The sequence below is a fragment of the Pleurodeles waltl genome, chromosome 5 (genome assembly GCF_031143425.1).
Source record: "Pleurodeles waltl isolate 20211129_DDA chromosome 5, aPleWal1.hap1.20221129, whole genome shotgun sequence".
In the NCBI taxonomy this organism is placed as follows: domain Eukaryota; kingdom Metazoa; phylum Chordata; class Amphibia; order Caudata; family Salamandridae; genus Pleurodeles; species Pleurodeles waltl.
Window position 1 is genome coordinate 105682261 of NC_090444.1, and position 23091 is coordinate 105705351.

The following is a 23091-nucleotide window of genomic DNA, read 5'->3' on the forward strand; positions in this document are numbered from 1 at the left end:
ATTGTCTGGATTGAGGACTAGCCATTGCATTGTACAAATCATCATTTGGAATAACCTCAAGTCAATGTGGATGAGAATCATCACCGTCCCGCTAATAGCTACACCGCCTTCACACATTACAGAGACCTAGGCCCTCATTTAGACTTCGAGAAACGGAATAGCCTCTACGCCGAAGTTCCGACGGGAAGGTTGCCGCCAATGTGGCTGCCTCCCCACCAGGGCCATTACGAGTTTTCCTCTAGGTCAGTGGGCAGAAACTCAGTTTCTGCCAGCTTGCCCTGCTGGAAACGGCCTACAGCATTGTCTCTGGCTCGTAATGGAGCCTGCGGCAATGCTGTAGTGCGTAGGGTGCAGCAGCACCCATTGCAAGGTTCACTGTCTGCAAAGCAGACAGTGAATTTTGTGATGGGGCTGGCCAAGGGGGCCTCTGCACTGCTCATGCCAAGTGCATGGGCAGTGCAGGGCCCCCCCTGGGGCATCCTGCACCCCATCTCCACCAGTCGTTTCATGGTGGTGCTACCGCCATGCAACCACTGCCAGAGAAGGGAGTCGTAAACCTCAGGGCAGTGCTCCTTGCAGCGCTGCCCTGGTAGATTAGGACTGCCGGCACCGCCACAACATCCTGTGGAGGAAAAGTGGCGGTGATGGTGGTCCGACAGTGGCGCTACCACTGTGGTCGTAATGTGGCGGTCGGACCACTGCATTGATGGCAGTCCAACTGCCACCGCAACCTGTGGGCTCTAGTGTCCTTGAATGCTTGAGGCCTCCCTGGAGTTCATTATATCTCTCCAAGAGGTTTCAGATAATCACGTTTTTCTGCTTGTATCCTCTTCCTTACGTTCTCTCACAGGATTTTTTAAGTCTTCATCAAATCACTCTTTCTATTCAACAGTAAACTCAACTCCCTCCCAAAACTGTCTAGTGCTCCAGAATGTTAATGGTCACCATCCTGTGGATTTCCTCAGCCAACAAAGAAGCCTGGAAAGTGTGCAGAGGACAACAAAACTAAGATCATTCCCATTGTTCCACCACCCATTGCACTGAGCTATGGTCATGCAGAATAAGGGTGATTAGAACCATGCAAACCTGTCCACAAATCTCATTCATCTGATGGTGACATTGTGGAAACCTACCTTGTGCCCCCAAATTCATGCACATACACATTTTGGTATTTTTCTAATGATTTAAAATTGAACATGCTTTAATCTTCTACGAATCATATGTGGTAACATTAGTATCATAAAAAGCAATACCTCAAAATTTGAAAATAAATGAAGACTGAAAACTAAATGCACCCCAAACAGTGTTCATCACGCATGCCTAACCTATTGGGTTATTACCTGTAACTTTAAATATGTAACTTATTAGCACATATAAACATTCTTTTCACTTAAAAAATAATCCCTCAAGACTCATGTAGATTGAGACTTTTATTCCTGGTTCCTGGTCTAACTCATAAGTCATGCATCAAGTCCACAGGTAACATTTTCAAACATAGGAAAAGTATGCTCACACATATCATGCAGACTTGTCTGAAACTTAGCTTCACCCAAATCTATTCGACATCTTCACACTTCAGAAACTATTTAATAAAAATTGTTGATCTATATTTATAACACAAGGCAAATAGGCTAGTGTATAACCTTTGCTACATTAGACAATATTTATGGACATAGCGGCTGCAGTTAATGAGGGACTGAGGTCAATCATTTCTTCTTGGTGCTATACTTCATTGAGCATCAAGTTGTGTCCTGCTTGTACACCTGCATATCGTGTTTGTGTGAGAAAACTTTCCACAAAAAGACTCATGCACCATAATATCTTCATACCTAGAATGGCTTTATCTAGGATTTGTTTCAGGTCATTAGTCTCATTATTTGACACTCAGTTCATGTGCTGTGTCTCATGGTCTGTGCCAAGTGTAACAATAGAAAAAATATAGAGAAACCGTGCTCGTACACAACAGGACATCTTCAAGTCCCTCAGACATACCTGCAACAGTGCTCTCTCGGAACGCTGCTGTTAAACTCTTAAAGAGATGTCTGGCATCCCCAGGTATCCACACCTTGAGCATGGGGACCTGTGGAGCACCATCTTGAGGACAGGTGTCATGCGGTGCAATGAGTAGATCGCAGGGGAGTGCTTGCCGTAAGAAGGGATGTGCTTGGGGTCAGCCTGGTGTAATAATGTTTTAAGTGTGTGACTCAGGGTCTGGCTTAGAACTTGGTGGACAAGTTAATCTGTCACAAAGGTAATGGATATCTCGTGTGCTGAAATCTAAGTCCCATAGGATAGAATTGGTATTAGATTTTAGCGGACAGGATATCCATCACCGTTGTGACAGAGTAACCTGTCCACCGAGTTCTAAATCAGGCCTTTAGTTGGTCTGTGAAGAGTCTCCAGAAATACTGTGCTTTATACACCCTAGAGCAGTGGTTCTTAACCTATGGTCCAGGGACCCCCGGGGGTCCAGGAAACATGCTATGATGGTCCATGACTGCTTAGAAAATTAAATAATATGAACAGATTATCAAAGTCTATATACATAGAGAAGCAAAATGTAAACTTTGAAATTTGAAAGCATTCAGTAAATTTGAAATAATTTGTAATTGGAAGCTAAAAATTTAAAAGTTAGTATTCTCAGATTAATTTGTGGGAGCAGTGCAAGTGCAACAAACAGAACATAGTATGGATGATGGGTAGCCTCAACTGAATTCACAAAAGTTCCAACCTTCCCATTAAAATTAAAATGTTTATTTTTTAATATATGCTTCTGAATTAAAGAAAATATTTCATTATTTGTGTATTTGTTCGGTGAATGCTTGTTTTTGTTTTGCAGTTCAAATAATCAGGGACAGGTCCCTGGCTTCCAGTAATGACTAATTTGCTGTTACCGGATTCCAATCATGATTCGGCTGGGGTCCCCGGGTTGTAATAATGATTAAGTGGGGGTCCACAGAAGTCAAAAGGTTAAGAACCACTGTCATAGAGCAGTGTTTTCTCTTTGGGTGCCCATGCAGATACAGGCCAGGCTTAGGTGTACTTTGAGAGTTGGGCACATGGATAGTGGTCTGAAGGAAGGGTGGTAGTCTCCTGATGTTGCTTGGTTTCCCGCCACTCCCATAGAGTGGAGGGGTTTAGGTTTGGATGACTTCCAGAATGGAATAGATAGTGGACAAAATGTGAAGGCCACTATTTTTGTGGGTGGGTAAGGATACCTGGGCAAGTTTGTGGCTGGATACTTGTCTTGTGGATCCACCTTCATACTAAGTTAGTGTTTCAGTGGCCCAGATTGGTAATCCTGGCAGGACAATACAGGGCACAAGGCATGGTAGAGAGCTTAAATAGCAGAAAGTAATAGAAAAGAAAAAAAAGTGGAACCGGGGTAGATTATACCTGCAAGCACAGATAAGAACCTGGACACTGAGTAGACTGTGTGGGAGCACACACTTGGAAACTGCCACCATACCACACGTGATAAACCTGCTTTATTGTCCCATGCTGTGATCATCTGCATGCCACCACAAAGGAGTGATCCATCGTCTACTGGTAGTGCTTGAGATGCTAAGCAAGAGCACCAGCTCCTAGTAACACTGCAGAGAATGCTTCTGAAATGGATGAATACATGAAGCCATATTGTGCCACAATTCAATAAGTACCACTCGTGTCAACGACTGCCACTCTAAAAAGAGCCTTGACCCACAGAAATTCTGGAAGCCTCTGAATTCAGTGCCATTTTAGTGCACACTTGTGGCCTCTAAGAGTCTAAGGGCCTGATTACGAGTACGGTGGTCTAACCGCCAAGTCCTCATGGATCTGGCAGCAGTAGGGAAAGCCGTGGTCAATCAGAGGGGTGCCAATGCCAGCACCAGCGTGCTGATCATGACCTGCCTTTTCGTTGAGGTTTTCACGGCAAGGACCCCACCATGAAAAGCTTAGTGGAAAGGCAGGGAAGGGGCACCAAACAGAGCCCCAGGGCAATTTTGCCCATTGGGCAGGGTGGCTGGAGGCACATGTTGTGCTCCCCATGCCTACACTGTTGATGCACACTGATTACCATGCACAACATTGTGCATGGCAACAGTGTGCCCGAGGTGCATCTGACACACCACCAGTCCGGCTGTAGTGGTGTAATGCAGCGGTGGGAATGGCACCAGTAGGGCGCATTTCTCCTGACCGCCGCCGAACTCATAATCAAGGCCCAGGTGTCTTGCATACCCCCATTAAGGTGTAGAAATTCATCTAGTTATGTGTCATGCCATTACTCCACAAGGAAGGTACTGCTCTATCCCCCATTCAGAAGCAAAAGAACCACTAAGTCCAAGTTGAGATTGATGCTCTATGCTCAAGACAAGTCAGGAATTGTGGAAATGGCTGCAGGCTAAGCTCATCAGCACTAACATATTAGAAGGATACTGAAAGCTGACTGCCATCATCAAAGACAGATCATAGACACTGCCAAGGTGTGAAGTGTTCTCTCGGCTGTCTGTGTTACTGATTAAGAGAACAAACTATTCCAAAAACTGCACATAGTGACTGTAAGCTCTAGTGAGTGCCAGGGCCAGTCAGGACATGGAGAATGCAGTGAGCTTCTATGACATTTAGGGCACAGGATGTAAAGTGGTGAAATTTCTTGGTGGAAACAGAGGTGAGTACAGATGAGCAAAACAGTGTGGCAGGAGGCTGCGCTGGACGCACATTTACCTATTTGTTGAACAATGCGAGCTTTGCAAAATGCGAGCCCATAGTTTGAAAAAGTCTTTGGGAGAATTCATGGGAAAAAAATGCAAATTAATCTACTTTACTTTTCCACTGGAATAATTTATTGTAGGGGCTGCTGTAAGGGTCTTATCAGTATCAGGGTGATGATGAAATATACCATGACTTTCTTAAGGCCTCCTTTTTCACAACCAAGATATAAATATAAGGTGACTGGGAAAAGAGAGCCAATTATATGAATTTCAATATATTAAAAAGAAGAACTGTGTTTTCGATGTCTTCTGGTTTTTAGTAACTAACCCAAACAAGAGTCTTTATTGACTCTGACTGCTCTAATGTTGACCCAAATACATTTATGGTTTTACTGCCTCAGTGTCAATTGCCTCACCCTGCAGAACAGCAGTAGGATGATTCAGTGGAACATCATGACAGTCAGAGCACTAGGGCCTGATTTAGGTCTTTGTGGAGAGAAATACTTCCTCATAAATCTGGCGGATATCCCGTCTGCCGTATTACGATCCCATTATCTCCTATGGCGGTTTTAATACGGCAGATTGGATATCTGTCACATTTGTGATGGAGTATTTCCTCTGCCAAAACCTAAATCAGGCCCTTAAGCCTGTATTCGTATAAACAATCTACCAATGGAGAGTTGAAATTGAATGATAAGTACTACGAACACAGAGATAAGTACCACGAACACAGACTAGTCCTACAAATCCAAAGACTACATGGTGATATGATGTGACAAATGAGAAATTAACTTAAAGTAGACATAATTGTTCAAAAACAATAACTAATGCAATGGTGTGATGAATGGTAAATTGACTACATTTTGCGATAAGTCGAAAAAAATGATGCACCGGTTAGAGGAAAATTTAACTGAGGTTTGTATATCCGTTCAGTAGAGAAAACTCAGGAATGATAACCTGAATTGCTTTTTTGTACATTTGTTACAATGCTGCTTCTGATAAAGTGGTAGTGAATGTAATGCATATTTCTAGCTTTAAAACTTTTGTAAAAGATATCAGGACCTGTATTTGAGGCATATAATTTGTTTAATAATAATAATTATTCTTTCAATGTAAAGGTCGTCTGGAGTAAATCGGGCTTTATTGGATGCGCAGCACAGCAATGTTCTGATTTTGTCCTGTTTGTTTGCCATTATGCTCCTCAGTAAGTACTGTTTTTTTGTTTAACTTAAATCGATGTATTCATGGAAATTGTGATACATTGATCTTAATACTATGCTCAATTTTATGATTCTCTGATTACCCTATTCTATTAGCCTGAGAGCTAAGGTTCAAGCTTATTTTTTTAATTTTTGCTGATGCACCATTTTATATTTGGCATTCTTTGTACATCAAATGTGTCACCTCTATGTTATGTACATAACGAGAACCTGATATTTTTTGCAAATTGACTTACCCAACCATTTCTGCAGTTGTCATTTTGAAGGATTTTTATTGATTTATATGCATTTCCACCAGAAGAGTGGAAAATAAAAGCACATCATAGACCAAGAACTGTGTTATCAGAAAAACAAATGTTACCAAAATGTAATCATATTCTTTATAAAATCAACTGTATAGCTTAAACGAAAAACCCAAACAATTTAGCTAATGGTGAGTGTGTGGGTAGCTATTGAATAAATATATTTAAATAGCTAATCATTAATGACTACCCCATTATTGTCACATGTATTAAATGTATTATTGTATAAATTGAGCATTTAAAAAAAAACAATGAACTGCTCAGCATCAAGCATATAAGCCATTAACGAAGTTGTGCAATTTACTACCTATAACTAAGGAAATAATGCTTGATTCATCAAGATATACCCCTACCATTGTGAAACTTAGATTCTTTCCCCTGCTTTTTTCCCTGAATATTTGTTCAACTCATTATAGATGGCATACATATATGTTGCCAGGAATCTATTATTTGTAGTGGGAGGTGATCATAGAAGGAAATCACACAAATTCATGTTTTCTTTCATTAAGAATACATTTTCTTTCACAGCTGAAAGACTGGAATGTTTTAACCATCGTTGGCATATCTTACAAACACTATTTGTAGTGACTGTTTTGTTTGTGTGTTAGAACATTGATCGGAATTATTAGATTTAGGTCCAGGAGTGTAGGAAAGAAAATGACGCATGAAAGTGTCTGAATCTTATAGCCATAAGCTAAACCTTCACTAGTGAACAGAGTACAGTTATAAGTTTCTTTTTGGATCATTTCAGTTACAACTGAGCTCGACATATTCATTTGCAAGTGCAAATTATTGAACAGTGTCAAATTGACTTTTGGTAGAGAAGGTTTCTTTAGGTCTTTCATAGTACCAAATCCCAGACAGGTAGTCTGATGGACAGTTTTGTTCAGAACAATATTTTCTTTAGTTATTATGCATGCTTAAATAAAAGGCCTCTTTGCCTTAACTTCGCCCACATTTGGTTCCCAAAATACTTTTCTCATCAATATTTGCTTTCCAATACATGTATCCCTGGACAGCCAGATTTTGACTAAACTCAGTGGAGTAAAGTAGCTTGTTAGTTGGGATTAAGTTTTTCTGGAGCTGTTGTGGCTTCTGTGGAAAATAGAAAGCTGAAGGATGTGATCTGTCATTACTCTGAAAATGAAGGCATTTCTTCAAGAGATTAGGGTGACTATGAGGAAATGGAGCCTCACAAGGTTCCCATTGTGTGTAGTTCTATATTTCCCTTGGGTAACTAGTTCTATGTATTGAATAGCTTGCATAGTGATAATAACAATATATTTCTTTGTAATTTGCTAATTTCAAATAAGGCTCTTCATTTGTTCACAGTAGCACATGCCTGAAAATCAAGCATCAATGTTTTGTCAGTCTCTGTATCCTAGTCATCTGAAATTTAACCAGGAATACAATATCATTTACTGAAACTTTTATCACATATTGTCATTACAATGTCTCAGTGGAGCCCATTACCTGGCATGGGACCTTTTCCGATACTATGCCCACGGGCTTAGAATAAGCTGTGATGTTTGCAGAGTTGAGATCTCTTCGAGCTCTGTGGGATGAAGAATGCACCTGTAGTTCATGAAACACAGTCGGTAACATTGTTCTTGTAAGGATGAAGTGTCCATTCAGTAGCAATAGAACATAGATCATTGTTGATAGCCACGTGATGACAAGAAAAGTTCTCAAAGCGGTCCAAGCAAAGAACGAATCAAATACCTGCCATGAAACCTCTGAAAGGCACGAAACAATCTCTGGCATGGAGAGACTGTAGATCATGATAAAATGTCCTTTGTACAAAGTTCGGAGTCATTCTCAAAAAGTGATCATCTCGGGTGAAATCGTGTCAGGTGGTAGTTCATAATATACCATGGAGACGTAGTGTGCTCAAATATCTCCGTCTGGGAAACTCCTGCTACTTTCTTCTTTTTTTACTTTAGTTTTAGAGTCCAGCCATTTCTCACCCCTCTTTATGCTGACGTCAGTCTCACGTCCTGTTTCACTTTTCCTACTATACTCCTCCACTTTTGGGTACTTGGGTGGACTCCCTCTTTCAGCTTGTTTACTGTCAGTGTCCTGAAAAGAACATGGGGAGCAGCTATCAGAACAGAATACTGACACTGTTCAGGTTTTTACATTTTTACTAGATTTCTTAAGTTGTACCCACCCCTACTAGATTCCCTAGAAGTGGTTGGTCCAGTTTTTTTTCTCTTTTTCCCTCTGTTTCTTCTTCCCTTCTGTGGCAGATTTCTTTTTAACAAAATGTTAACTATTGGTTTTGGGTTTTAGATTAGGCTTAACAGCTTTCATACTCAAGGTATCATGACCCACAGAGGTCTAAACATTCTCAATTATTTTCAGTAGTTCCCATTCATGATTTTGAACCAGAACCACTTCCAGCCTCTGGCATATGGCCCGAACCGAAGCGTCTCCATTACAGTTGCTTAGGATAATAGAAGAAATTGTAGAAAAGTTCCTCAATAACTTCATTCCGAAGTCCAGAGCTGGTGCAGCTCTGTGTCTCAATCTATACCTGTTTCGGTATGTCATGGAGAACTTCCAATGAAGGTGTACCATTTGTGCTGGTGTAATGCATGCAAATATGCTTTCCTAGTTGTTATTTTCTCTAAGGGTGGTACCATCCCAAGAAGAAGACACCTAGTCAGTATTCTATGTTTGTGATGTGGTGTACAGATACACTGCTTCCAAGTGGTTGGTCTGACAAGCAACCCAGAAGGCCATTTAGTCACACTTCGTGGGTGCTTTTCCCATGATAGTGTTAATAGTTGAAAGGTTCTACTTTTTGGTGTCCCAGATGGTATGCTGTTGAGAATGGGCCTTGAACCAGACAAAGGAGGCATAGTGAAAATTCTGTTGTCTTTTACCACAATGACTGTATCAGGTGGCCTGTAAGATGGTTTAAAAGTTTGCCTTTTTGTAAAATGTTCATAAACTAGTCCCTCACTTTTGGGAACCCAAACGTCAGCAGAAGTTATTACCTTTTCTTCACAGGTGGCGGTGTCAAAGTGTTTCATGCTAGACAGCTTGTTTCTGACCTCTGCATACTCTGCAAAATATCTTACACACAAAAGGGCGAGGGGTGCAGAATGCTAAACATTTATCCTCTTCTTTTTTAATGGGGAAAATGTTAACAGCAGAGATCAAAAAGAAGGAAAAATGGATGTATGCACAGTTGGCTCCATTGAACCTTAGAGTAATTGAATGCCATGTACAATTAAGCACAGCTGGAATAGGACCTCAGGAAATATTGTACTTGAAATTCCCAGTAATTTGCCTGGAAACCTCAACATACCAGTTTTCCAGGTGTGCTACTGGGAGTGTTTGTGAATACAATAAGCTATTACTCTGGATCTGTACGAAAGCATACATTTATGGGCACAGATTTGCTGCTTTTAGGCTGAATTGCCTCCACACTGTCTCCTTAAACTAATGAGAGAACTCTAATTTTAAGGACTTCCTTTAACAGAAGTCAGGTCTACTAGAGAAATTCTGGAACCAGTAACTCCAACTCAGGTTCTATATCATGTAAGCTTTTGTCCCTGGCAGTTCTTTCCACCCTCTCTCACTTTATGAGTTTGATGAATGCAACTCAAGTAGTGCATGCTTAGGAGAATACCTCCTCCAGAAATAGCCTACTACTGGCACCCCAATCCGTAGGATCCTAGGCAATTCTGTGGACCTATTTTGATGATGTGTCAGTCCTAGTCATCAATTTCAGACACATAGGGGCCCATTCAAAATGGTATTTTGGAGTATATGAAGTAGTACTTCTGTAGTACTCTTTTATGTTCTCAATACTTCTAAAATTAGAATAAAATGGGAGTATCCCTGGCATAGTTATAAAAGGTTGGACAAATAGAACAAATAATGCTCTCTTCAAACATTTATTTACTTGGGTGCTTTAGAGCCGATTCACAAAGGCATGTAACAGTGCGTGAAAGAGTACTTCTGTGTTACTACTCCCCTTATTCATAATTTCTTGAGTGAATCGGCCTCATTTTAATTAGAACTTGGTTACTTCAAGAAACTGATTTTCTTAAGTAAGTGTGACATACGTCTGGGGATTCAGAAGTCACAATTGCATTCTTAGACATTCACACATACTCACAGAAAAGGCCTTGTGGTGTGGGCCAGAAAGGTGAATCAAATGGTCTGCATTTGGCTGGTGTGAAGACAAGGAAGTAGCCTCTACTACATCTGCACAACAGCTCCTAAAACTCACTCTCAGGGCAATTATCGTACCCAATTTCAGTGGTCCCACAACACTGCTCTAGCTGCTCTGCAAACAGCGATTCAATCATGTCATAAATGCATACTGTGGGTGGCCTACTACACCTCAAAAATAATTGTTGAAAACTTCACTATTTCTTTCTTGTCGTGTACTTAAATTTGAGAGTGTGCTCCTTGCATGGCGTTTGCAATACTGCTGTTTTGCTCCCTTGCTGTCTGTAATCTCTAATCATGCTAATATTTCTATGCAGCAATATAAAAAACTATGTTAAAATATCCAGTAAAAAAATATTTGTTTTCATAATATTGCAGGGGAAACATTGGCCAGGTTATCACTAAACCATACGAGCAAGGCACCCCATGTGGCAAATGTCCACAACATTGTGATGACAAACTTTGTAGTGAGTATATTTCAATTACATTTTCAGCTTTCCAGATCTGAACATTCAATAAAGTTTTGAAATATGTCTGCACTAAGGAAGGAATACAAGCAAACGTTAACTGGGTGGATTAACTCATTATTTACCATTTCCTTTTGGGACCTATTGTATTTTTTATGCGCATTTTCTTTTGAAGTGGTTCTGTTCCATTCTAGAACAATTCCAATGTCTGCCGAAATTATTTCTGTCTCTTAAAGTATATTTGTACCAAATGGCAGAGTCTCCGGAGTCTACATTGCCCTTTCTGAATGGCATATTGGCCAGTCTTGAAGGAAATGGTCTTAGGAGGCCCAAATCAATTTCTCCGTTGTATTCTGTGATCTGTATGCGTTCCCTTTTACTTTGATTTGTAGACCTGAGTGATCCGTTGGTAATTCCTAATCTGTTTTTCAGCCAGTCAGTGATTACACCATGAGACTATTGAGTTACTGCATTTGTCTAGTTTAGGGCCTTATTTGGGGGCAGATTTATGAAAAGTGGAGCTGCACCTACTGCAGCACCACTTTTCTTGTGCCCGTTAGTGCCCCCCCAATGCCACCATATGTGGGCCATATTTAAAGTACAGTGCACCATGGCAGTAGTTAGGGAACTAGTGTCAGAATTTTTGATGTTCGTTCGGAGCTTTGCACGAATAGTGTCAAAAATTGTGATCCTAATCCTCCAACGCCCATTGAGGCCCATTGTAAACAAAGGTGTGCATCCTTTTAACACCTACTATGAGCAGGTGTTAAAAGTGCAGAAAAAAATGACGCAAAGAAATCTTCTAGATTTTTTTCGGCCCCCCTAACGGAGAAACATCCACTTTGCATACATTATGCCTAGCATAGGCATAATGTAGCGCAAAGGGTTACAAAGTGGCGCAATGCATGCATTGCGCCACTTTGTAAATTTGGTGTAGCGATTTAGGGCTTGTTGGCCATTATTAGTGTAAAAAAAAAATGACACTAATGTGCCACAAGGAGGTGCTAGGGGCTCTTAAATCTGCCCCTTAGAGTTTAGCAGATAAGGGACTGCCACCAAAATGGACCTCACTGCAGTCCTAATGCAACAGATGGGACATCCACCATTTATTGGTAGATCTCCCAAATCTGCCCAACTCTAATGCCACCCCTTAGGCTGTTTCCTGTTATCTTTTCATATTCTATGTCCATTTAACATCAAGATCAGACTGGAGCAAATAATATGAAAACAGAAATCCTTCCTTCCCTTTTTGTTTTCCTTTTCCTTTTTGTTAGTTAGAAATTGGGTATTTGGTTTGCAGTCAGGTTACCCCCTGTCCAAGCAAGGACCCTCACTCTAGTCAGGGTAAGTCACACCCAATCCAAATTATCCGGTGCCCCCCCCTCTGGTAGCTTGGCACTGAGCAGTCAGGCTTAACTTAGAAGGCAATGTGTAAAGTATTTGTGCAACAAATCATGCAAAAACTCAGTATAACACCACAAAAATACACCACACAGTGTTTAGAAAATAAATATATGTAATATTTATCTGGTTAAATGCAGGTCAAAACGATCAAGATTTGATAAGTATACGTTGAGATATCACTTTAGAAAATTATAAAAAGAGTTGTTAGTCTGTAAAAAGCAACAAGTGTCTCTTGCAAGCACAAAGTACCTGGTTTGCATTCAAATTCTCCGCAAGGGACCGCAGAGGAGGACATGCGTAGAAAACGGGGAGGTGTGCGTCGGTTTCTCCGGGCTCACACAGATGATGCGTCAATAATTTTCCACATGGAAGGCTTTGCATTGATTTCCGGTGTGCTGGCTTGGACCCTCTTCGGGTTGCCGGTATTCGGAGGTCCGAGGGACAATGCAGAGAAATCCTGGGCATGCAGGATGAAGTCACAGGAGCTGCGTCAATCCAGTGGGCAATGTGGGGAAATTTCTGTTGCACGGCAGGCGCTGCATCGATTCTTCTCGCAGGAAGTCAGGTTGCATCGTTCCAGCACAGCTATGTGTCGATCCAGTGGCCTGTGCGGCGAAGTTCCGGTGGCAACACTGGCACTGCGCCAACCTCCTCTCGGGGAGCCAGGCTGCATCGTTCCGGTTCGGCGTGAGGTGATTTTCTCACTGCGATGCAGGCTGTGCGTCATTTCTGGCAGGCTGTGCGTCAAATTTTCACCTCACAAGGATTTCTTTGCAGGATGAAGTCTTTTAGGTCCTGAGACTTCAAGGAATAGGAGGCAAGCTCTATCCAGGCCCTTGGAGACCACTTCTCAGCAGAGCCAGATGGCAGCAAAACAGAAGGGCAACAGCAGGGCAGCAGTCCTTTGCAGAAAAGCAGTCAGGTGAGTCTTTTGGGCAGCCAGGCAGTTCCTCTTGGCAGGTTGCAGGTTATGGTTCACAGTTTCTTCACCAGTGGCATCTTGTCCAGAAGTGGGGGAGACTTCAAAAAGTGGCTTAGAAGTGCACTGGGTGCCCTTTCAGTTCCATCGTGTCTGCAAGGGTCCCAGTAGGGGATTTGGCAGTCCATTGCGTGAGGGCAGGCCACTGTCCTTTCAAATGTAAGTGTCAGACCCTCCACTCTCCCAGCCCCATAAGACCTATTCAGTATGCAGATGTGTGCAGGCGTGACTGAGCATCCTGTGTTTGGGGTTGTCTGAGTGAAATGCACAAGGGAGCTGTCAAGTAACCCAGCCAGATGTGGACTGTAAGGCACTGAAGGATTTAAGTGCAGAGAAATGCTCACTTTCTAAAAGTGGCATTTGTAAAATAGTAATATTAAAACCAACTTCACCAGTGAGCAGGACATTGTTTTACCATTCTGGCCATGCTAAATTTGACCTTCTTACTCCTTTCAGATCCGAATCTACCACTCAAACAGTATATGAGGGTAGGCCTAATGTTAACCTATGAAAGGAGCAGGCCTCACAGCAGTGTAAAACGAACTTAGGAGTTCTACACTACCAGCACATATAAACTACACAGGTATATGTCCTGCCTTTTACCTACATAGCACCCTGTCCTATGGGTTACTTAGGGCCTACCCTAGGGTTGACTTATATGTAGAAAAAGGGGAGTTTAAGGCTTGGCAAGTAGTTTTAAACGCCAAGTCGAAGTGGCAGTGTAACTGCACACACAGGCCTTGCACTGGCAGGCCTGAGGCATGCTTAAGGGGCTACCTATGTGGGTGGCATAATCAGTGCTGCAGGCCCACTAGTAGCATTTAATCTACAGGCCCTGGGCACATGTAGTGCACTTTACTGGGGACTTACAAGTAGATTAAACAAGCCAATTGGGTATGAACCAATGTCACCATGTTTTAAGGGAGAGAGCATATGCACTTTACACTGGTTAGCAGTGGTACAGAGTGCAGAGTCCTAAAACCAGCAAAAACTATGTCCAGAAAGTGGAGGGAGGCAGGCAAAAAGTTAGGGGTGACCACCCTAAGGCTGTCAGGTCTAACATGTGCACCCCAGCTGAAAGTGGGGAGAGCTACTCAACCTCCTGGGAGCTCTCATCGCTAAGGCGGAAATATCTGGAGAGACCATCAGCGTTGGCGTGGTCAATCCCCGGGCGATGCTCCACCGAAAAGTCCATCCCCTGTAGGGAAATGGACCACCTCAAGAGTTTAGGTTTCTCCCCCCTCATCTGCATGAGCCATCTGAGGGCCCTGTGGTCTGTCTGAACCCGGAAGTGAGTCCCAAACAGGCATTGTCTCACCTTCTTCAGTGCCCAGACCACAGCAAATGCTTCTCTCTCAATAGCACTCCTCCTCTGTTCCCGTAGTAATAGCGTTCTCCTAATAAAGATCACCGGTTGGTCTAGGTCCTCCTGATTTATCTGTACTAGAACCACCCCTATGCCATGCTCTGAAGCGTCTGTCTGCACAATAAGCTCCTTGGAGTAGTCAGGTGCCTTGAGCACGGGGGCCGTGCACAAGGCTTCCTTCTGGAAGTCAAAGGCTTTCTCACAAGTCTCTGTCCAATTCACCCATCTAGGTTGTTTCTTGGATGTCAGTTCTGTTAAGTGGGCTACTACAGTGCCATATCCCTTAACGAATCTGTGGTAATATCCTGTGAGGCCTAAGAAGCCTCTCACCTCTGTTTGGGTTCTAGGTGGTTGCCAGGTCTTGATAGTTTCAATCTTGGTCTAGAGAGGCTGCACCTTGCCACCACCTACTAGGTGTCCCAGGTACACCACAGAACCCTGCCCAATCTGGCACTTACTGGCCTTGATGGTCAGGCCTGCCTGTTGCAGGGCCTAAAGCACTTCCTTAAGGTGGAGCATGTGTTCCTCCCAGCTGGGACTATAGACAGCAATGTCGTCTAGGTAGGCTGCGCAAAAGGCATCCTTGCCAGCTAGGACCCCGTTAACCAACCGTTGGAAGGTAGCGGGGGCATTTTTCAATCCAAAGGGCATTACTCTGAACTGGGAATGGCCCTCAGGAGTAAAATGGATCTGTCTTGAGCCCCTTTAGTCAAGGCGATCTGCCAGTACCCTGAAGTGAGGTCAAAGGTACTAACAAACTTGGCAGCGTCAAGCCTGTCTACGAGCTCATCAGCTCTGGGGATGGGGTGAGCATCTGTCTTCGTGAAAGAGTTGAGACCCCAGTAGTCCACGCAGAACCTACGTTCTGGCTTGGCACCGGGGGCAGCAGCCTTGGGAACCAACACCACTGGGCTGGACCAGGGACTGCTGGACTTCTCTATCACCCCAAGAGCCAGCATCTTGGAACCTTCATCCTTGATGCTGAACCTCACTTTGTCTGACACCCTGTAAATGTTATTCTTTACAGGTGGACTGTCTCCTGTATCAATGTCATGGACACACAAGTGTGCGAGTTAAGGAGTGAGGGAGAACAGGGAAGAGAACTGCTCCAACAACTCGTTGCAGTCTCCTCTCTGATCTGAAGTCAGGGAGTCAGAGAGAATAACCCCCTCCACTGACCCATCACCTTCCTTGGCAGAGAGGAGGTCGGGGAGAGGCTCACTCTCCTCTTCCATGCCCTCATCTGTCACAAGAAGCATACTGATGTCAGACCTCTCAAAATGAGGCTTCAGCCTGTTGTGGTGGAGAATCCTTAGGGGGTTTCTAGGGGTCTTGAGGTCCACTAGGTAAGTGACCTCCCCCTTTCGCTCCTTGACTTCGAATGGGCCGGTCCAGTGGTCCTGGAGAGCTATAGGCTCTACTGGCTCCATCACCCATACCTTCTCTCCAGGTGAAAATTCTACCAGAGTGGCCTTCTGGTCATACCACTCCTTCATCACCTCTTGACAGGCCTCAAGGTTGCTCTTGGCCTGTTTCCAGAAACGCTTTGACTGGTTGCAGAGGGCCAGCATATAACTGACCACTTCCTGGGGAGGTTTCTTGGGAGCTTTCTCCCATCCCTCGTTCACTATGCTAAGTGGTCTCCTGACAGGGTAACCATAGAGAAGTTCAAAGGGGCGGACCCCCACCCCTTTCTGGGGCACCTCCCTGTAAGCAAAGAGAAGGCATGGCAAGAAGACATCCCACTTACGCCTCATGGCCTCAGGTAGGCCAGTGATCATGCCATTCAGGGTCTTGTTGAATTTCTTAACAAGCCCATTGGTTTGAGGATGAGAAGGGGTGGTAAACTGGTAGGTTACCCCACACTCCTCCCACATGGACTTCATGTATGCTGACATGAAGTTGGTGCCTCTGTCAGACACCACCTCCTTTGGGAACCGCACATGGGTAAATATCCCCATCAGAGCTCTGGTCACCACCGATGCAGTCACTGTCCTTAGAGGGATTGCCTCTGGACAGAGGGTGGCATGGTCCACCCAAACCAGGATAAACCTGTTGGCTAGGGCTGTTTTGGGGTCCAAGGGACCAATGACGTTGATGCCCACCCTTTTGAAGGGGGTGCCAACAACGGGGAGTGGGATCGGGCGTCCTTAAGCCTTTTCCCTGTCTTCCCACTAGCCTAGCAAGTTGGGCAGGACCTACAGAATGCATCTAAGGCTTCTCTCATTTGAGGCCCTTAGAAGTGGGTGACAAGCCTGGCAAAGGTCTTGTCTTGCTCAAATGTCCTGCCAGGGGGATGTCATGCGCCAGGCCCAGTAGGGAGGCCCTGTAACACTGGGGGACAGTACCTTAGGCTAACTGTAGAGGAGATCATTCTCCCAATATATGTGGTGATCACCAGAGGCTTCACCTGCTGCTTGGGCTGAGGCCTGCTGCCTCAGACCCTCAAAAGTGGGACATCCTTCTGTGCTTTGCAGAATTCCTCCCTGGTTGGCCCACCTTCTACTTGCCAGCCAGCAAGCTCAGGCATGTTACCCAGATCGGCAATATCCTCCCCAGTTGGCTCAGAAGCCTCCTCTTCTGGGACCCTGTCAACCACCGTGGGAATATCTGAGGCCGGTTTTCCGTGCCCCTTGCCCTTCCTCCGTGCAGCTGTCTGGGCCATTGTCCAGGCTCCAGATGCCCTTGTCTCCCTTCCCAGGCAGCCATGGACCTTGGGTCATGCAGACCCATTCAGGCAAACCTAACATCCCCAGGTGGGATCTGAGCTCTACCTCCTTCCAGGCAGTGTGCTCAAGATCATTGCCTAATAGACAATCTACAGGCATGGCTGGACTCACAGCTACTTTTAGAGTACCAGAGACCACTACTCCATCAAAGGGAACCACAGCTACCGGTAGGTGGCTCTCGCGATTGTCAGCGACTATAAACTGGTGGAATGAATTAGGGATGACTTGCTCTGCTGACATCAGCTGACCCCTGACAGTAGTCATTCTGGCTCCTATGTCACGCAGACTCTCCACCCTTTGCCAATCAATGGTGATCCACTGCCTATACTTTGAAGTATTGGCAAGCATGTGGGCTTTTGGCACCATTTCCTTATCTCCCAGGGACACTAGTGATACCTCTATCTGTTCCCCCAAGCTAACAGAGACCATCGCCCCCTTGAGCTCTACACTAGCCAACCCAGGTGTCTGCCCTCCAGTGGTGGGCTGTGCCCGCTTGGGACACTGGGAGTCACCCTTAGAGTGTCCAAACTTGAAGCACTCTAAGCATTTGGGGAAGAACTTCCCTTTTTTCTTGTCCAGGAATCCTGGCCTCTTCTCAGACTCAGGCTGGGACTGGGTACCACCAACGCACTGGGAATAGTTTTGGGGGGCTTTTGAGAACTCCTTGTTTTTAAGTTTTTCTCCCCCCTCTTTCTTCTGATAGGAACCCCGACCACCTTTGTGGGTGTCTCCCCAAGATACCTTCTTGGACACTCTGATGCTTGCCCAGAGGTCTGCCTCCTCAGCAAACTTCCTAGGATCAGTCACCTTACCGTCTACTAAGTGCTGGCGCAACTCTGTAAAACAAATACTGAGCATTTGCTCTCTCAGAATCAAATGATATAACCCTGTGTAATCATTTACTTTGCTGCCCGCACCCATACATTCAGTGCCTTACTAGAAAAATCAAAAAAGTCTACCCAAGTTTGCGTGGAGAGTTTGGTGCTGTTCCTGAACCTCTGACGGTATTTCTCAGGCATCAACGCAAACTTGGCAAGTAAAGCGGTTTTCATGGGGGCATATACATTTTGATCTTTTGGATCCGGTGTAAGAAGTGTGTCCCTCCCCACTACTGGTACATACCACCACAAGGCCGCCCCCCATTGTTCTTCAGAGACCCCGTGAGCCCTTAGTGCAACTTCATAAGCAGCCAACCACTTATCAATGTCATCTCCCACCACATAACTTGCCACCTCCATTTTGGGTATACGAACCTTCCTTTCCGCAGTTGGTCCTGCATGTATGCTGCCACCATCACTGCTGGACTCAGACTCCCTCGCCTTGATATCCAGCTCTTTGAAACTCAGTTCATGAGCCAACAAAAGTTTATTTTCAGCCAATGCTTTCTCAGCTGCAATTTGTTTGGCTTCTCTCTCTGACCTCCTCTCCTTCTGTTGAGCTTCAATTTTTAACCTTGCCATTTGTGGTTGAAATTCCCTTTCTTCCCTCCTTTCCTCTGAGGTCAGGCCATGACTAGAGACACTGCTCCCTGGTTTTGCAGGGGGCACAATTTCAGGGGTGACATCCCCCACTACTGTCAAAAAATCATCTGAGAGTCCATCCTCTGGATCCTCCTCCTCAACATTTTCATCTGAATGGGCTTCTGCTCAGGCCCTCAGGGCCTTTTGGTATTCCTCCCTTCTGGAGGCACCCTGGGTAGGAACTCCCATCCCCTTACATAACCCCTTCAGCTGTTTAACAGTGTATGTCTCCAGCATGGCTAGGTCAAAATCTTCAGCTCCTGCTTGAGACCCAGCCAGAGACATATTGAATGAGGATTTAGTTAAAAATGTCAGGCAGAAAACGAAATTGCAGAAAAAGATTTTAAAAAAGTTGACCTTCAACTGTGGGTGGGTAGTGTACACTTAGCTATTGTCTGTCACTGCACAAATACAAGTCCTATCCTCACCGCTGATCACCAATGTTAGAAATGGGGTCTTTGGTTTGCAGTCAGGTTACCCCCTGCCCAAGCAAGGAACCTCACTCTAGTCAGGGTAAGTCACACACAATCCAAATTATCCTGTGCCCACTCTCTGGTAGCTTGGCACTGAGCAAGGCTTAACTTAGAAGGCAATGTGTAAAGTATTTGTTCAATAAATCATGCAATAACACAGTAGAACACCACAAACATACACCACACAGTGTTTAGAAAAATATATATAATTTATCTGGTTAAATGCAGGTCAAAACTATCAAGGGTTGATAAGTATACGTTGAGATATCACTTTAGAAAATGATAATAAAGAGTCTTCAACAAGTGTATCTTGCAAGCACAAAGTACCTGGTTTGCGTTCAAATTCTCCGCAAGGAACAGCAGAGGAGGAGAAGCGTGGAAATTGGGGAGGTGTGCGTCGGTTTCTTCAGGCTCACACAGATGATGCGTCGATAATTGTCCATGCAGGGAAGGCTTTGTGTCGATTTCCGGCATGCTGGCTTGGATCCTCTTTGGTTTACGGGTTATTCGGACGCCCATGGGGACGATGCAGAGAAATCCTGGGCGTGCAGGATGAAGTCACGGGAGCTGCGTCGATCTGTTGGGTGATTGTAGGAAAATGCCTCTCTTGGCATGGTTACCTCCTAACTTTTTGCCCTTTGGTGATACTAGTTATGATTGAAAGTGTGCTGGGACCCTGCTAACCAGGCCCCAGCACCAGTGTTCTTTCCCTAAACTGTGCCTTTGTCTTCACAATTGGCACAGCCCTGGCACACAGATAATTCCCTTTTAAATGGTACCCCTGGTACCAAGGGCACTGTGGCCAGGGAAGGTCTCTAAGGGCTGCAGCATGTATTATGCCACCCTGGGGACCCATCACTCAGCACATGCACACTGCCTCACAGCTTGTGTGTGCTGGTGGGGAGAAAAAGTCAAAGTCAACATGGCACTCCTCTCAGAGTGCCATGCCCACAACCCACTGCCTGTGGCATAGGTTAGTCACCCCTCTATCAGGCCTTAGAGGCCTAAGGCAGGGTGCACTATACCACAGGTGAGGGCATAGCTGCATGAGCACTACGCCCCTACAGTGTCTAAGCAAATTCTTAGACATTGTAAGTGCAGGGTAGCCATAAAGAGTATATGGTCTGGGAGTTTGTCAAACACGAACTCCACAGTTCCATAGTGGCTACACTGAATACTGGGAAGTTTGGTATCAAACTTCTCAGCACAATAAATCCACACTGATGCCAGTGTGGGATTTATTGAGAAATTTACACAGAGGGCATCTTAGAGATACCCACTGTATACCATCCCAACTACTAGTGCTAGGTGTAGGAGGCTGGCCTGGCTTATAGTGGGCACCTTGTGGTACTTACACCTTGTGCCTGGTCCAGTTATCCCTTATTAGTAGATTAGTAGTGTTCTAGCAGCTTAGGCTGATAGAGGTAGCTATAGCAGAGCAGCTTAGGCTGAACTAGGAGACATGCAAAGCTCCTACTATACCACTTGTATCATATAGCACTATATCATAAGAAACACAATACTCAGAGTTACCAAAAATAAAGGTACTTTATTTTAGTGACAATATGCCAAAAGTATCTCAGAGGAGGTAAGTAAAATACACAAAATATACACACAAACCAAAATCAGGTAAGTAAACAGTTAGAAAAGTAGTACAAACACTGTAGAACACAATAGAATGCAATAGGAGTCAATAGGCCTAGGGGCAACACAAACCATACACTCCAAAAGTAGAATGCGAATCACAAATGGACCCCAGGCCTAGTGTAGTGTGTAGAGGGTCGCTGAGAGTGTAAGAAAACACTAGGGGTGTCCAAGATACCCCACCCCAAGACCCTGAAAAGTAGGAGTAAAGTTATCCTACTACCCCAGAAAGACAGTAAAGTCAACATGGGGGATTCTGCAAAGGCAACAACTGACTGCAAAGCACTGAAGACGGATTCCTGGACCTGAGGACCTGCAAAGGAAGGGGACCAAGTCCAAGAGTCACGCAAGTGTCCAGGGGGGGCAGGAGCCCACTAAACCCCGGGTGAAGGTGCAAAAGGGCTGCCTCTGAGTGGAAGAAGCCAAAGATTCTGCAACAACAGAAGGTGCCAGGAACTTCTCCTTTGGTCAGAAGATTTCCACGGTGTACTGGAGGATGCAGAGATGCTTCTACGCAGAAAGACTGCAAACAAGCCTTGCTAGCTGCAAGAGTCACGGTTGAAGGTTTTGGGTGCTGCCAGGGCCCAGGAAGGACCAGGAGGTCGCCCCTTGGAGGAGGAGACAGACGGGGCGCTCAGCAATACGGAGAGCCCATGCAGAAGCAGGCAGCACCCTCAGAAGCACCTGAACAGGCATTCAGAAGATCTGAGCACGAGGGTTTACTCAGCACAACAAAAGAGGGTCCCACGAAGTCAGAGTCCAACTCAGCGAGTTGGGCAATGGAGGACAGAGTGCTGGGGACCTGGGCTAGGCTGTGCACAAAGGAAGTCTTGCAAAAGTGCACAGAATCCCGAGCAGCTGCAGATCACGCAACACACAGGATTACTGTCTGGCGTGGGGGAGCAAGGACTTACCTCCACCAAATTTGGACAGAAGGGCCACTGGACTGTCGGCGACACTTGGATCCAGCTTCTGTGTTCCAGGGACCATGCTCGTCAAGATGAGAGGGGACCCAGAGGGCCGGTGATGCAGAAATTTGGTGCCTGCATTGGCAGGGGGAAGATTCCGTCGACCCATAGGAGATTTCTTCTTGGCTTCCAGTGCAGGGTGAAGGCAGACTCAAAGAACCTGCACAGCGACGCATCCAGCGGGACCAGTGACCAGCGACCTCTGAGAACTCTGAGGACTGACCTGCACCCAAAGGACCATCAAAGTCCTGTGGACAGCTGCTCTGTCCAAACAGCAACAAAGAAACCATCTTCAAAGGAACTCCAGCCTCACTCCAGAAGCGTAAGTCCCCAACACCTGTAGGTCGAGGAGCCGTTAGCAATAGTGCGTCCCGGTTACAATGTTTGGCCTGCTTGTAAGCTGTATTGACCACGTGAACTGGGTAGTGACGGTCACTCAATTTATTAGAAAGAACCTTGGCTTGAGTATTAAATGTATGTATGCTACTGCAATTCCGAAGTAGTCGAAGGAACTGGCAGATTATCTCGTAATGCTCTAGGATGATGGCTTTCATACAGTAATAGGCTGTTGCGATCAGTGGTTTTGTGATAAGTAATAGTCACGAGTTTGCCATCATCAATGCCAATCAATAGATCAAAAAATGGGATCTTGATAGTGGACACCGAGGATGTAAACCTCAAAAAGGGATCTAAACTGTTAACCCATGCCCTAAATACATCGATCTCAGAAAGTGCACCCTGCCAGATGATCAAAATGTCGTCTATATACCATCGCCACAATTTAATGTTATCATGAAAAGGGTTGGTGTGGGGCAAAACGAATCGCTTTTCAAAATCGTACATGTATAGGCAGGCCAAACTGGGGGCAAAGGTGCTCCCCATCGACGTGCCACGTATCTGGTGGAAAAGTAGATCTTCAAATTGAAAAATGTTCTCTGTCATGGCTTGGGTGGCACAGTGCATTATAAAATGGACAGGAGTAGCTGATTCCCAATTAGTAGACAAAAGAGCAGATTCGACTACGTGGCTTCTTGTGGTATGTTCGTGTACAGAGCTTCCACATCAAGAATGATGAGGGCATATACATAAACAGTTAAGATGATAGTCTCTATCAAGTTAAGGACATCTTTGGTGTCCTTC

General features: G+C 44.8%; 1 protein-coding gene across 1 annotated transcript in view; it reads left to right on the forward strand.

Moving 5' to 3' along the window:
- LOC138295429 (cysteine-rich venom protein-like) overlaps positions 1-23091 on the forward strand; it is a 148235-nt gene that overhangs the window by 117333 nt on the left and 7811 nt on the right. Inside the window, exons 6-7 of the mRNA XM_069233726.1 lie at positions 5810-5895; positions 10780-10868. Of these exons, the coding sequence (XP_069089827.1) occupies positions 5810-5895; positions 10780-10868 (175 nt within the window). The remainder of the gene's footprint in view (positions 1-5809; positions 5896-10779; positions 10869-23091) is intronic.